The sequence below is a fragment of the Panthera onca genome, chromosome B2, assembly GCF_046562875.1.
Source record: "Panthera onca isolate mPanOnc1 chromosome B2, mPanOnc1 haplotype 2, whole genome shotgun sequence".
NCBI classification, from domain to species: domain Eukaryota; kingdom Metazoa; phylum Chordata; class Mammalia; order Carnivora; family Felidae; genus Panthera; species Panthera onca.
The window spans coordinates 112,077,717-112,093,541 of record NC_138343.1 but is presented as its reverse complement, the minus strand read 5'-3'; the positions used below and the strand labels follow the sequence as shown (position 1 = coordinate 112,093,541).

At 36.0% G+C, this 15,825-nt stretch overlaps 1 protein-coding gene across 2 annotated transcripts in view; it reads right to left on the bottom strand.

The window, feature by feature from the left end:
- RNF217 (ring finger protein 217) overlaps nt 1–15,825 on the bottom strand; it is a 132,019-nt gene that overhangs the window by 33,255 nt on the left and 82,939 nt on the right. For both annotated transcript variants that reach the window (XM_060616561.3, XM_060616562.3), the window contains one exon: nt 5,174–5,338. In XM_060616561.3, the coding sequence (XP_060472544.1) occupies nt 5,174–5,338 (165 nt within the window). The remainder of the gene's footprint in view (nt 1–5,173; nt 5,339–15,825) is intronic.

The window sequence follows — 15,825 nt, the reverse complement described above, 5'->3', positions numbered from 1 at the left end:
ATCACCCATTTAGTCTATCCCCCCTGCCCATCTCCCCGCCCATAACCATCAGTTTATTCTCTATATTTAAGTCTTTCTTATGGCTTGCCTCCTTTTTTTTTCTTTCACCAATGTTCATCTGTTTTGTTTCTTAAATTCCACAATAAATGAAACTATATAGTATTTGTCTCATAAGAGAGACTTTTACATATATTAATGTAACATATGGTTAGGGAAAAATTACAAATCGATGGGTAGGAGGAGAATTATGTAATAAACCCTATTAGGTTAGATGATCTTAATTTGGAAAAAATTAGTGCAGGTATCCAATGCATAATAAACATCACAATAAGTTATGATTAAAGAGTTAAAATATATAGAAGTTAAATAGTTAAAAGAAAAGGAAGAAAATAGACTGGTTTATCAAACTTCTGGATGATAGATAACTTTCTAAGCTTAGGAGCAAAATATTTATAAAAGATACATAAATATATAAAATATGTGTGTAAAATATGCAAACATGAATATGAATGTAAATATAAATATGATGTGTGTTTTTATATCCATCCAAAAAGAAAAAGAATGATATATTTGGTCAAAAAAATTTTTTTAAATGCGTGCGCACACACACACACACACACACACACACACATTAAGTAAAAAATGAAAATAAAAAAAGAAAGAAAACCATCATTGATATAAAAAGAGAGTAAAAGATGGCAGGAGAGAAAATGTGCCAGAAAAGCAGTTATTATTTTCAAAGAGCTCATGTAATCTGATATAAAAAATATGCCCTGATCGATCCATGCAAATGGGCAAAGGATACACAGAAAACTCAAAAGCAGCATTACAAAATGAACATTACATGAATTTATATTCAATCTAAAAGCAAATAAGGAAATTCAAAATATAAGCATAAAATATTTTTAAACTATTAAAATAGCAAGTATTTAAAAATACTTGAAACGCTAATAAGAAATGCTTATATAGAAACAGGTCCTCAAGTTTTTTTCTGGTGAAATTATAAACTGTTTCAATCTTTTCAGAAAGCAAATTGGCAATATGTACCAAATGTTAAAAACACTGATATCCTTTAAACCAGTGTTTATTTTTAGAAATATATGCTTTTAAAGGTCCAAAATAGGGGTGTCTGGGTGGCTCAGTCAATTAAGCATTGGGCTCTTGATTTTGGCTCAGGTCATGATCTCACGGTTCTTGAGTTCAAGCCCCCCATCAGGCTCTGTGCCAACATGGCGGAGCCTGCTTGGGATTCTCTTTCTCCCTTTCTCTTTCTCTCTTTCTCCCTTTCTCTTTCTCCCTTTCATCCTTTCTCTGCTCCTCCCTCCCCCTCTCAAAATAAATTAAAAAAAATAAAAAAAATCTTTAAAGGTCCAAAATATGGAAAAAAGATATATTCAGGATATCATCAAGACATTATTTAGTTTTTATATCATATATATATATATATATATATATATATATATATATATATATATGTAAATATATATTTTTTTAACCCTAAAGCCAAACAAAGACAGCTTTGGTATCCAGTAGCAGAAAGGCATTTAAAAGTTAATAAGCTAATTAAACAATTGTTATGGAAACTATTTAGTGACCTGAGAAAGGTTTGGTATGGTAAATGGGAAAACAAAGAATATCAAATGATCTGCATACTACAATTAAAACTTTAAAAAGTTTCTTGAATAGGGGAAAGACAGAGGAGATACAATAGCGAGTACGCTGGAGAGGCAAGATTCTTGATAAATTTTTTCTCTTTTCCAAATTTCTATTATGTTATAGGACTTTTGTAAACAAAGCAATCATTTAAAAATCACAATTATTAAAATTATGAATCAATCTAAGAAAATATACCTATGCAGGGTATAAAAATACCGAAATACTTTGGCCATAACAAAATTTTAAACACATTTGATTATCATTCAGAGCAGATACTTATGAAAATATATATAATTGTTTTGTTCACTTGCATTATGCGAAATTGTTCTTTTTCATAAACTCTTAGCATCTTCCTCTTTTATATTTATAAATTTAATTCTTTTAATTGAAAATAAATAATTTTAGGGGAGCCTGGGTGTCCAGTCAGTTAAGTGTCCAACTCTTGGTTTTGGCTCAGGTATGATCTCATGGTTTGAGAGATTGAGCAAGGAGCCTGCTTGGGATTCTCTCTCTCTCTCTCTCTCTCTCTCTCTCTCTCTGCCCATCCCCTGCTCACACACAGACACACACACAGACACACACACACACACACACACACACTCTCTCTCACTCTCTCTCGTCTCTCTCTCTCAAAATAAGTAAATAAACATAAAAAAAGAAAACAAATCATTTTAATACACATATTTTCACTTCTATTAATTTCACACTGATTTCTACTATGCATTCATAGCCATTTAGTTTAACTTGCTTCATATTTATTTATTTTCCAACATTTTATATTTATAAATTTAAATGATTATTTATGAAAGCAAAGCCTTGGAGTATAAGATAAATATTAAGTCATCGAGTAGTGTCTCCTCATGGATTTCTGTTATAAGAATTAATGTTTCATGGGGGGAAATAATTTTAAGGTACAACAACAAAAATCACAGTTAAGAAAATGCAAAGCTATAAAGTCATATGCTTAAAAGAAAAGGAAGACTGAACCATTTGTATTCAAATCATGCCCTAAAATATGACATAAATGACATGAATTGTATGGAACCTGAATCTCACCAGAAAGTAGATTCTGTGCTACACACTATCACATAAGTGGATTTCGTGGTTCCTTGGCTCCTTTCCTTTCAGCCATTTAAAAGCTAATTCTTTTTCAAGCCCCAACATTTTAGCTATTACTTCAAAAAGCAACCAGTATGGATGTTCTCTCTTAACTGTTTATCTATACTTGTTAAAACTGTGGGAAGTTGTTAGAGCATTCAGAAAACTCCTTATAGTTGGCTGCTTTTTCTTTCTATATATCAGAGTCCACTTAATGTTAGACTGAAGGATTACAGTAACCAATGTATGTTTTTATGTATTACCTCAATTCATTCAGAATTTCTTCAATGTGCAATGCTGCTCTGCTCATTCAGCATATGGTTGTGGAGCCAGGCTAACTGGTAATTGTTTTTACAACGTTCCAGAGAAATAAAAAGTATACTTTTGAATAAAGTGTTAAATAGAATGACTTAACAGCAGTTCTAAATTCCTACTGGTCTTTATTTAGTTGAAAGTGAGTAGCAGCTTTGAATAAACTGAAAAGGCAAGAGAAAGGAGGAAAGGCCTCATTTTCTCATTGTTCTTCAGTGTATGAAAAATGGAAGTGTACTGAGCAGTTGATGCAGTGATCTGGAACAACTCTAAAATCAAAACGATAATTGTGGATGAATTTGCCTTCCACAGGGAAAACAAAGAAAGCTTTAGCTCAAACATCTTTAGACATGGCTTTTAAGGAGCCAGGTCATCTAAACTATTTCAAAAGTTTTTTCAGTTGCTAAGATTGCAACATGTTATTTGAGGCAATACTTTTACTTACTATATGTGCAAACTAGTATGTGAATCTAATACAGTGAATCTGTGCATTACATTTATGCTCATTAATAGGCTTCAGAATATGCTTTATTACTTCAAGTAGGATTTAAAATGATTAATTTTTAAAAATTTTCTGAGAAGTCGAATTTTATTTATCTGGTGCTAAGTCTCCAGGAAGGAATTGCAAAATTGTTCTTAGGCCCAATCTGCACTGATTTCTTTCTTCTTTTCTTTTAGGTTAAAGTTAGTTAACATAGAGTATAGTATTGCTTTCAGGAGTAGAATTTAATGATTCATCACTTACACCCAGTGCTCCTCCCAAAAAGTGCCCTCCTTAATGTCCATCACCCACTTAGCCCACTCCACACCCTCCTCTCCTCCAGCAAGCCTCAGTTTGTTCTCCGTATTTAAGAGTCTCTTATGGTTTACCCCCCTCTCTGTTTTTATCTTATTTTATTGTTCCTTCCTTTCCCCTATGTTAATCTGTTTTGTTTCTTAAATTCCACATGAGTGAAATCATATGATAATTTGTCTTACTCAGCGATCAAAAAAAAAAAAATGCAATCTTGCCATTTCCAACAATGTAGATGGAACTAGACTGATTTCTAAAGATTAATTTGGCAAAAAGTGGAAAACATACGGAAGAGTGTACATATACATATACACACATATAAGTTTCTAAAGTGAGTTTTGAGGAAAAAAAAAAAAAAAAGAAAAACTCCAAACTTAAACAGATCCCTATCCTGTAAGTATCAAATCCAAAGTTTTCTGGCTGGATTTACTTGCTGATTTCTCTACAGGTGAGCCTTCCCTGGCTGTTTGCATGGTTGACTTTCAACATGTAAATCTCAGCTCAAATGCCTACTAACTTTTGATTGCCTGCGTGATAATCAAGAGAAAAATGAGAAATGGGATTCATAAAATCCCTAAGTTCTGGCTTCAGCTATTAGCTTCTACCGCACCAGATTTACAAAAAGCAAATGATCAGCTTAATGTAATCCTTAAGTGATAAGCAATGGAAGAGGGAGAGAAAAGCAAAGGATAGCAGGACTCAGAGCCTGCATAATTGAATAGTGATTATAGTACATGCGGGAAACTAGAAATAATATTTTACATTATTTTCATTTCGGCTTTTCCCTATACACACATCTCCATTTTTAGTTTTAGGTTTTTTTTTTGAACAATTCAGATTTTTTTAATGTTTATTTATTTTTGAGAGAAAGAGAGCACGCACACGTGTGGACATGAACCGAAGAGGGTCAGGGAGAAAAAGGGGAAGAGAAGCTGAAGCAGGTTCTGCACCGACAGCAGTGAGCCCAAAGTGTGACTCAAACCCAGGAACCATGAGACCATGACCTGAGCCGAAGTCGGACACTCCGCTGACTGAGCCACCCAGGTGCACCACACCTCTCCATTAGAACATAAAAACTTTGAAGGTTAAAATCAGTAATTATATGTAGCCTCCTTAAATTTTGAAGTACAATGCAAGTAAAAAGAATATACGTCGTTTATATGCAAAAATCTTCCATTTAGTTATGTAATATAATTACTCTTCTAAAATGAAACAGCAAATAACCTGCATTAAAACAGTTACACAATACAATTCACTTCAATATTGTAAATGTTACCGTTCAGTGATTTTCTGGGCAAAGGTTAGTTTTCTCACCTTGCACTTTGGACACTTCTGGGCATTCCTCTGCCCATGCTCAATCTCACTGGCCCAGTGACGCAACAACTTGTCCCCTTTTTTGTACTCCTTGCAGCTAACACCTTCATGCCAAGGAGAGTGGCACTTAAAACACCAGACGAATTGGCAAGTGGGGCACTGGATCTGTATAAGGAAAAGTAACATTAAGCACTGGTAGACATATTGACAGTTCCTAAGAGGATAAGAATGATGATGCTTGAGGAGATTAGCTTGAAGGTTATAATCTGTCCAGACTTAAAATATTACCCCGCTATAAGATTACACTACAATGAGATGTAACTGTTCTATTATTAAAGGAGGAAAGAATTGCTTTGACATGGATGGTAAGGCTGTTTGTAGACCATACTGGAAATAAACATTGGGACATTCTGGAAATTATTTTGGCTTTAAGAAAATCTTCTAGATTGAAGCACAGAGTAAGATCTGAAGTCCACAATGCTCTGAACCTACAAACTGAGGCTGCTACCCTGAAATTCACATTTTCTTTGAAACAATTTCCCAGGAGTTTCCATTGCTATTACCAATGGCTTCATTAACTTTTATAAAATCAAAGCCCCACAGATGCTCCATCAAATGAAAAACACACTGGCAAATAAACTACTATACCAGCATTTACTAGGTAAATGCCATCTAAAATAAAGGACATGTCTCATTTGTTATTAATCTAAGGGAGGTTAATTATAAAATTAATACAAAGGATCCTATTAGAAATATATCTGTATGGTGATCCTGTGGCCTGTACCTAGGAATCCATCAAAAAAATGTCTTTGCATTTTCACTATGTAGAGGTATATGTGAGAGTATGTGTTTATGTTCATTGAAAATATCTGTTTTCCACTTGATATGGAAGACATTTTTCTTACTTCCTTCATTTTGAATGATAGTGAGGTGTCCCATTCTCATACAATATTTCTGGTGTTCACTCTCCAAGAACATATAGGCATAATTTGAATTTCTCAGCCCTGCTGGATTAAAGTGAATAAAATGTCTCAATATAAACAAAACGGATAACTATTCTCCGTGCTCCTGTATATTATTTCACACAGCATGAGTGAATTTACTGACTACACTTTGAAAACTAGTTAGAATTTCTTTTGGTAAACTGCTGACAATATCTCTGCTTATTTTCTTGGAAAACCACTTTTTTTTTTTTGACAACAAAGCTTCCTATATAGAGATTAACCAAGGAGAAATTACAATCACAGATCTTATAACTCAAAGCACTGCAGTTTTTACTAATGTCAAGAATAGATAATATTCTTCCTATGTAAACATGAAGTAACAAAAGTACTTTTGCTTTTAATTTATATCAAAACAAAATGTTATTTTGTCAGAAAATTTTAAACATCATGTCTATTTATTTATTGAAATTCTCTTAGGTATAATATTTATACCACTGCATGACATGAAGTATTTATTTTTACCTCCAAAATAATGCTACAAAGTAGACAGAATCACAAGTTTATAGATAAGGAAACTAAGGCTCACAGAGATTAAATAACTTGTCCAAAGTAACGTAGCAAGTTTGCCTTAAGAAGAAATTTAAACATAAGTTTGTCTAGCTCCAAAGCCAGCAAGAAAGAAAGTATTCTTTCTTCAGCATTTGAAAACAAAAAACATAGAAGTCAAAGCCATGGTTAAGCTATTCAGTAAGTCAGAATTCTTCAGGACTACCAACAAAAAGTGAATGTTGAAAATCCTTTTCAAAATTTTATTTACAGAAATTAGGAGACTTCTTGGTTATAAAAGGGAGGCATGTTGCTATTTAGCCATTTAAAGTAATCATTTTTGCCTTCTCTGGTCATTAAAGTTAAATAGTCATTTTAAAGTAAGAAGAATGAGTTGAAGTGGGTAAACTCCAGATAATAAAACAATATAAAACGATCATCTCCCCCTTGTCATTGAACAATGAGGAATAAATGTAAATATCACATGAGGCGTATGAATGTAACTTTCTCATGTAATGAATGAAATGGGGAAGAAGTCAGAAAGACTCATTTTTCCTCACGCGTCTGTGATTATCAGGACTTGAATATTTAAGTAAATTCCCTTCTATTCAACATGATTCATAATTTTAAATCACTGACCTCTAGCACTGTCAAATAAGAAAAAAAACTTCTTTGCTTTTTAATCAGTCAGATTGTGTTTATGAAATGAACAGAAGAATGAATGAAATGGCACTTTGACACTGGGATTAACTTTGTGGATGTCAGACATCAAAATGGTTCAAGGATCTTTGTGACCAAGTGCTAAACTATCATCCCTATGGATCCCTAATGAAGACAATTAGAACCGTGTGACTCTCCTAAGGTACCAGAATGATAAAGAATCTGATACGTGGGTGTCTACACCAGGGACTCAGGCTCCCAACTTTGCATAATAAACAGCTAAGTCCTGTGGCAATCTTCACCAATGCGAACTCGGTGGCAAACTGTGAAAAGAGTTTCGCAGTAAGCTCTCAAATGAAGATGAATAATTTAAATTCAGATCCAACTGCTTACTGTCTCTCACTGAAAACATTAAAATAACTATTGTTTTGCTCTGGAGTAAGATAATAAAAGGATTAATAGTCAACCCCAACAACACTGTTGTTCTATATTGTCTACATGCTGTTTGGTCTGAAGATGCCTTATTCATTGTGACCTTAACCATATTCAAAATTGGCCTTCTATAAAACACAAATGGACATCACTGCTGCATCTTCTTCCACTCCTTTTTTTAATACTTCTTCCTCCACATGAAATGCTGTCTTACAACCACAGCCCTTCCACACGGAGTGCCTGCCTTCTGAGTAATTATATTCATGCAGAGGCCACTACATTCTATCCTTTCTGTCCCAAGTGTGGTTGGAGGGGCAGCTACATCAGCATCACCTGGTAGTTTGCTGGAAACAAAAAATTCATGTCACGGCCCTTACCTACTGAACTAGAGCCTGCATTTTCACAAGGTCCCCTGGTGATTCACATGCATGCTAAAGTTTGAGAAGCTCTGCTCGATACCATCTGACCCTGTATCCCTGGTCACAACTGATTACAATAGGGATGAGTCCCTCAGCAAACGCATGTATCCACTGGCTGGCAAGCAGTCTATGGGGTGGCTGGCATGAGTTTGTGTAGCCGGGTGCTCATAGTTGAACAGAGATTCGGCAAGACAGATTTATTCTCTTGAGGAGTGAAATGGGGATACACATAAACTTTACCTCTGCTGTGAAGACAAAGGTGAGAAAAGCTGAGTGAGCACAGTGCAGATCACAGAAGGGAACAGCAGATCACAGAAGGGAACAACGGACATTCAAGTCCAGTGACGCAACAGAAGGGCTCTCATGCAAACAGAAAGAGTGCTGTATTTTCAGTGGCTGCTGAGGCTGTTTTCCTGCCCTTCCTTCTTCCTGTGGAGCCTTGCAGGAAACCTCGTTAACTCAGGTAGCTTGAAAGAAAGTATATCTCTGTCTCTTGTAATTGGAGAAAGTCCAATGAACACAATCTGTCTATTGAAATCTTATCCGGATCAAACACGACTTGCTTGAAGATGTCTTCCCTATTCCTCCCAAAGAGATTCAGTGTCTCTTTTACAGAACTCCCATTAGACATGTAGATGTCTAATCTCCTTAACAGGCTACAAGTTCACTGAGGACAAAGGATGTCTCAGGCATCCTGTATTTCCTGAGATAAGTAACATAGAACTTCTGGCACATGGCAGGCACTCAAAGTTATTTGTAAAATGAATTATTTTGCACACAGGAAGCACTACATATTGGGTAACATTAAATGAATTCAAAGAAAAATCAACATATCTATCTAATTTATGACTAATGGCTGAGATGGTATCATTATTTCTTAGATTACTAGATGATATTTACTAAATATTTTATCCACATGACATTTTACTGAGCATCACGATCATGATCAAACTCTCCTACAAGAGACAGGGGGCTGCAAGTGTTTTAAGAATAAAGTTATCAGAGTTAAGAATCTTGAATAACTTGTCCCAGAATCCATGAAAGATTAAAAAACCTTTATATTACATTTTTGACTTTTGAATTCCTTTAGTTTTTACAGAAATATGGGCTACAGTGACACTCAGATGACAGGTTAAACCCATCTACTTGCCCTCAGCAAATGGTGTTTTCTCTTGACAGTTCGTCATACCAAATAAAAAAAAAACACAACATAAAAGAGTTCAAAACCAAAAGGCACCCCAGAAACATCTTTTTTTTTTGGCTGAAATTCTATACACTCCTATATATATAATTATTTTAAATCACAAAATCATTACTTACTAAACATAAAATACTAGATAATCTCTGTGTATAAATGCAGCATTGCAAATATGAGCTAACTCAGTTTTCTAAGAAGAATTTGTTTTATTAGAACTATAGGTTAAGTGGGGCGCCTGGGTGGCGCAGTCGGTTAAGCGTCCGACTTCAGCCAGGTCACGATCTCGCGGTCTGTGAGTTCGAGCCCCGCGTCGGGCTCTGGGCTGATGGCTCGGAGCCTGGAGCCTGTTTCCGATTCTGTGTCTCCCTCTCTCTCTGCCCCTCCCCCGTTCATGCTCTGTCTCTCTCTGTCCCAAAAATAAATAAAAAACGTTGAAAAAAAAATTAAAAAAAAAAAAAAAAAAAAAAAGAACTATAGGTTAAGACAGATACTCAATAATAAAACATATTCACCATTCATTTACCCATTCAAAAAATATTTATTGAGTACCTTCAAGTAGTAGGTACTGAATGTACTGATTTTAGGCACATAAAAAAGAATGAAAATACTTATCCTCAAGGAATTTACTGAAGACAGACAGATACAAACCCAGAGAGCTATAAAACGGTGTCATAACCACTAAACTAGAAGCTTCGACAAGTGGGTGCCATAGCAAAGGTGTTTCAGAGAAGGCTGGAAGAGTAATGTTCAGAGAGAATGTGGCCTTGAAGGTTGAGTGGAATGTGTCTGGGGCAAGTGGTGGGGTAACACTTCTGGCAGAGGGCACATCCAAAGCTATCACAGAGGCTGAAAGCACCCAGTGCATGGGGGGAAATAGCAAGTGTTCTAGTATGGCCCAGAGATGTCACCTCAACTGGTTCAATCCTCAGCCTTGCTGAAGTGTCTAATAAACAAGTCCACTCAGTCTTACATTTATGCTCCTATACTCTTGATGCGTCTCTCAAAATACACTGTGGTCCAGAACTTGCTTACATGAAACATACAACTTATGGCTTTGTCCGTAGCTTAACATGACTTAAGTCTTTGTCAGACTAGGCTGTGCCCTGAAGAAACTGATCAGTATATAAATAATAGAGAAATGGCATGGTTATAAAAAGTTTTATGATAAGATGGTTTTCTTGAAGACAAGAAGATTGTGAAGAAGTACAGGGTACAATAGAGAGGAGAAAAGTATTCTTTGATGCATGGCTTCAAATACTTTCAAAGAAGCACTATTTGCTCCCTTATATGATCAAATCCTAAAGCAAGAGTGGCAGGTTCTCCACATGGGGAAAACATGGCTTGACTTCTTGCCTTGATTCTTAGTCTGTAAGATTAGTCCATTAGTCCCCTTCTACTTGGGATCTCTCCCTGAATATAGTGCCAGTAATATACAGGCTTCACGAGGCACTGTTCCCTGAACACAGTCCAAATGTGGCCCAGTGACCCTTGCCTTAATTTCTCACAGCATAGTGAACCTAAACTGGAAAATGAAAGGAAAATTTTCCTAGAGGGTAGGGATCAAATGAGGGCAACAAACAGACAAACAAACAAACAAACAAACAAAAAACAAGTTAACACATAAGATAACCTGTATGGAGATATAGTGGTTATTTATATAAATAGCCTTACTGACATCCCTCATATTGATTTCTAGGCTCCTTTTACATATGCAACACACTATTTATCACACAATACATTCACTTTAGTACTAGCTTTCATTTTCAATAGAAAGACATACTCTTCTAGGGGTTCTGTCTTTGCAAAGAGTCCTCTCTCCCTAATTTGAAAAACATTGTTTCATACCAATCCATTTTGCTTCTACCACTTGGAAACACCTTTAAGCATTTGTAGACTTTTCCTCTAAACCTAGAAAGCAAGGCCCAGAGAAGAATCTGTCTCAACTTATTTCTTGTTTGAGGACCTACCTCTTCATAGGTGAACATAATTGGCACTGGAAGATTCTGCCCTGATTTAATCCAAAATTACTAGCCAGAGCAGTATGGCATCATCTAATTTTCAATAAGACATCTATTCTGAACACAACACAATAAGGCTAATATCTCAGAGCCAACCCACCTAAAGAAGCAGGAGGACCATCTAATTACATAGTGTACGTGGGGAAATGGGACTATTGTCTGTGACCAAAGGTAAAAACAAGAGATAGGTCTCAGCCTGAAGGTAACAATGAATTCTTTCAAAACAGAAGGGAATTAGTCTGTAAGTAGAAAGTTTCTTAAAAATGGGAGTGTTGAATCAATGTCTGAATGGCCACCTGTAAGCATTTTGTAGACACGATTTATGCTCATGAAGACTGTTGCATTAGGTTCCCGTACATATCTGAGAAGGTACATATGGCAAGGTAGAAGTACAGAGTATGGTAGGTGAGAAATGCACAGAAATTCCAGACCATTTTAGAATGAACACCAGACTTGGTTTACTTCTACCCACTCTTCTGCACATGGTCAGAGAGAAATGATTCTTCAGCTTGTCTCTTCTGCTGAAGACCCAAGAGATGATGTAATGAAGTGAAAAAAAACAGAAACAGTTTTCAATCTCAATGTACGTCGGTTTATGGTAGCTATGAGTCTTGATTATAACAATTATTGTACTTTTTCTAAAACATCAGATGGAGGCTAAAATACTAAATGAATTCTAATATTTGGCCTTTGTTGTTAGAAGTTCAAGTAAGGAAACTATAAAATATTGCAGCTAATTTATACATCAAGAAAGCAAACAAAGAACTTTAGTAAAGCACTTCATTAGTAACTAGAGGGGAAAATGCATCCCAATAAAATTTAGTAGATCTGCATCATAGCTGAGTGTTACACATTTTTTTCAAAGTTAGCATATATATCACATCCTTTGTTTAAGCTGGCTTCTTTAAGCCAGGGTAGACGACTTCATCTTTATCTCGCTCACAAATCTATGCTAGCAACAATCATTTAAGAAACTATATTTGTTTTCTACAGCTCCCAACAACAGTGATGCATTAATGTCAAGAGAAATTGTTGTGTATTATAGCATAAACTGATCTTGCAGGGCTGATGCACAATGTGATTCTCAATTTGTAAACATTGTCCATTTAAAGTGATGGTGTCAGGGAAAAACCAAAGAGCAAAGCAGCATGCTAGCCACACTTTCATGGGAAACCTTTAAAAATTTTTGTACACAGAAAAAATTCTCAAATTATCTTTACTAAAAGAAAGCTTAAGCATATTTATTTATTTATTTATTTATTCATTCATTCATTTATTTATGAAAATTGTTTATTGGAGGTACACCTGAAGATGTGCAGCTGGCATCTGAATAAAGAATAGGCAGGCCCACAGAAGCAGAAATAGTGGGAAGTCACTGTTAGCACCAAAGAGACAAAGCAGGAAAGAGGTTTCTGCAGCTCAGTGAGAATTAGAAATACGGGGGGATGGGCAAAGGAGGAGGGCACTTGTTGGGATGAGCACTGGGTGTTGTATGAAAGTGATGAATCATGGGAATCTACCTCCAAAACCAAGAGCAGACTGTATACACTCTATGCTAGCCAACTTGACAATAAATTGTATTAAAAGAAAAGAGATATGGAGGAGGGACCACCCAGCGGGAGGTACAGTCATAAAGGGACATGGCTACTGCTAGAGCTTTGCATTGAATTAGGAGGGGAGTGAGGAAGTAATGCATCTACTGTTCTCTCCTCCCATCTTCCTGTTTCCTGCCAATGCCAACATTTGGCTGAACCCAAATAGGAATCAAGATGTCAGGGAATCGGGAGGAGTTCAAAGAGGCAACTTTCTGGAGTACAGAACAGGTCAGAGAGGATTGAATAATAGACACAGGAAGAGGGTAAATTCAGTATTATCAGAATTCCAGCCTTCCAGTTAAGCACATTTCAAAGTATACCAATTACAAACAAAAAACCCACTGATTTGATTATAAAGCCCTTAGAAAAGTTCTTTTGCCATGCAAGGAAACCATGTATTTGCACAGCTTTATAAAATCTGATTTCTACCCGGAGAGAGGAAAAAAAAGACTGCTAAATATATAAGGTAAGAATATAGAGGGAGTTTCCCCAGGATATTTTATTGGCTTTTTTCTTTCACCTTACAATGAGTCAAAGCACCATTTTGTGAATTTTCAAGGTTTTGTTTAATATTTGTGGGAAGAAGAGTGGAGATTATTATTAGTTATGCCTGAAGGAAATCATAAAGAAAATGACCACTATCATGTTTCCTTGTTGATTATGCATGTCCTTCAACTTACTCCAAATCAGTATGAAAAGGGGGACCATTTCTTCGTTTACACCTGGAAATAGGAAGAAAACCTAGGACTGCACATACCTCAGTATTTTACTGAGGAGTATAAAATGTCTGCATTTAATCATTTGCCATTCTCTCCTTTTTCCCATGAAAAACCATAACTTTCTCTACCTCCCGAAATATGTGTTATACATTTCTGTGAATTCAGTCACCTCCCTCCTGCCTCAACCTCCTCAAATATTAATGCTTGCCATAAGATCCCTCCTCAAGAGATCCATGCTTCTTGGATACCCCTTTGAGGCCCCAAAGGGTCTTCAAACAACATTAGCAACACATTTCAAGCTGAATTTGTTTTTCACTCCTCAAAGTGACTCCTCTTTAAGACATAGTCAATATCATCCCTCCTTTACTCCCACCATCCACCAGTCACCCAATCTTTTATTCCACCTGTCTTGTTCTTGACTCCTCTATATTCCTCCCAATAACCTAGGATTGCTCATTCTGTGGCCCCTGCCTAATAATGATGGCAAACATAATAATTTCTAGCAAGTGTTGAACACTTAGAATGTGTCACACATGGTGCTAAGCACTTTACATGTGTCACCTTGTTTAATCCTTTCTATGCCCTTTTGGCAGGTACTATTAGTAACCCCAGTAAAAGATGTGAAAACTCACAGGTACAGAACTAGTATGTGGAAGGCTGAGAGTTTAAATCTAGTTTGAAGCCAGTTCTCTGACCCACCTTTTCCAGCTTGGCAAATTCAACATTTCAAGGCTTAGTTTACTCTTTAATGAAGCCTTTTAAATCTCTCCTGACCTTTCTTCTCCCATGCTCTCAGCATTTTCTATGCACATTTATTACAGTACACATTATTATATATGCATTTTCCCGTTTATTAGTTCCGCCAAATATATTTTAGAGCACAGTCTATCAGATACAGGGCTTGGCACAGCTTATCAGCAGTCAGCGAGCCTGGACCTGGCCTCCTAGAAACCAGTGGGAGAGACTTTAAGCAAATAACCACACACATATAACCATAATATCCCAAATGATAGCTGCTATGAAGAAAAACTTCTTCTAGTGGTAATGTGTCTGTCTCCAGGTATCGCATGAACACCATTAAAGCCACAACTTTAGCATTTTAATTTTATCATCACTAATGTGTTCACTACATTGATATGCAGTTGTATTAATAAATTATAGGAACTGTTCAGGCTAGAAATTTGATTTCTAATTGGAAATTGAAATCAACTTTAAAGAAACGAAATGATAAGATATTGTCTCATGACAGGAGTTGCAGGAACAAGAAGATAAATATGGATGAGAAAACCTGGATTTGCACAAAGGCAAGTTTGTCTCCAGGTAAATTGCTCAATTCAGGAATATACTTGTTCTATTTAATATAGTAGGAGTTTACTGGAGTTCAGAACATAACGAAAAGCTCTATGTACTCAAACTTCTGCCAGAAAGGAGAGGCTGAATGAGGGCTTGGAAGATGTACTGCACCTAAGAGTTCTTCTTACTGCTTGTTGATCTATTCTGTTTATTCCTTTTTCATCTGCAGTGTACAAAAAATGTAACAAGTGGTATTTGCAAAGCTATTCAAATGAAATCCCAAAATATGATATTTTAGATTTCAAATTTCATGTGAGATGATGTATCCAAAGGTATTTCCTAATACAAAATAGCTGAATTGACAGAAATCATAATAAATGCTCAAAGAGTGACATCTTGGATCATGAACTATAATTCAATGACACAAAAAGAGTAATAATGAAATACACATTAAAGTGTTTTATCAGGGGCGCCTGGGTGGCTCAGCCGGTTAAGCGGCCGACTTCAGCTCAGGTCATGATCTCGCGGTCCGTGAGTTCGAGCCCCGCGTCGGGCTCTGTGCTGACAGCTCAGAGCCTGGAGCCTGTTTCGGATTCTGTGTCTCCCTCTCTCTGACCCTCCCCCGTTCATCTTTGTCTCTCTCTGTCTCAAAAATAAATAAACGTTAAAAAAAAAATTAAAAAAAAAAATAAAAAGAAGGTGTTTTATCAATAGATACAAAACCCACTTTAGGCCACAAACAATATTATAATGAGATTTTAAATTGCCCAGGCATGTTAGATCTTAGTGGTAACCTTTTTCTCCCCCTCTGTTTCTGCTGTGTTATGA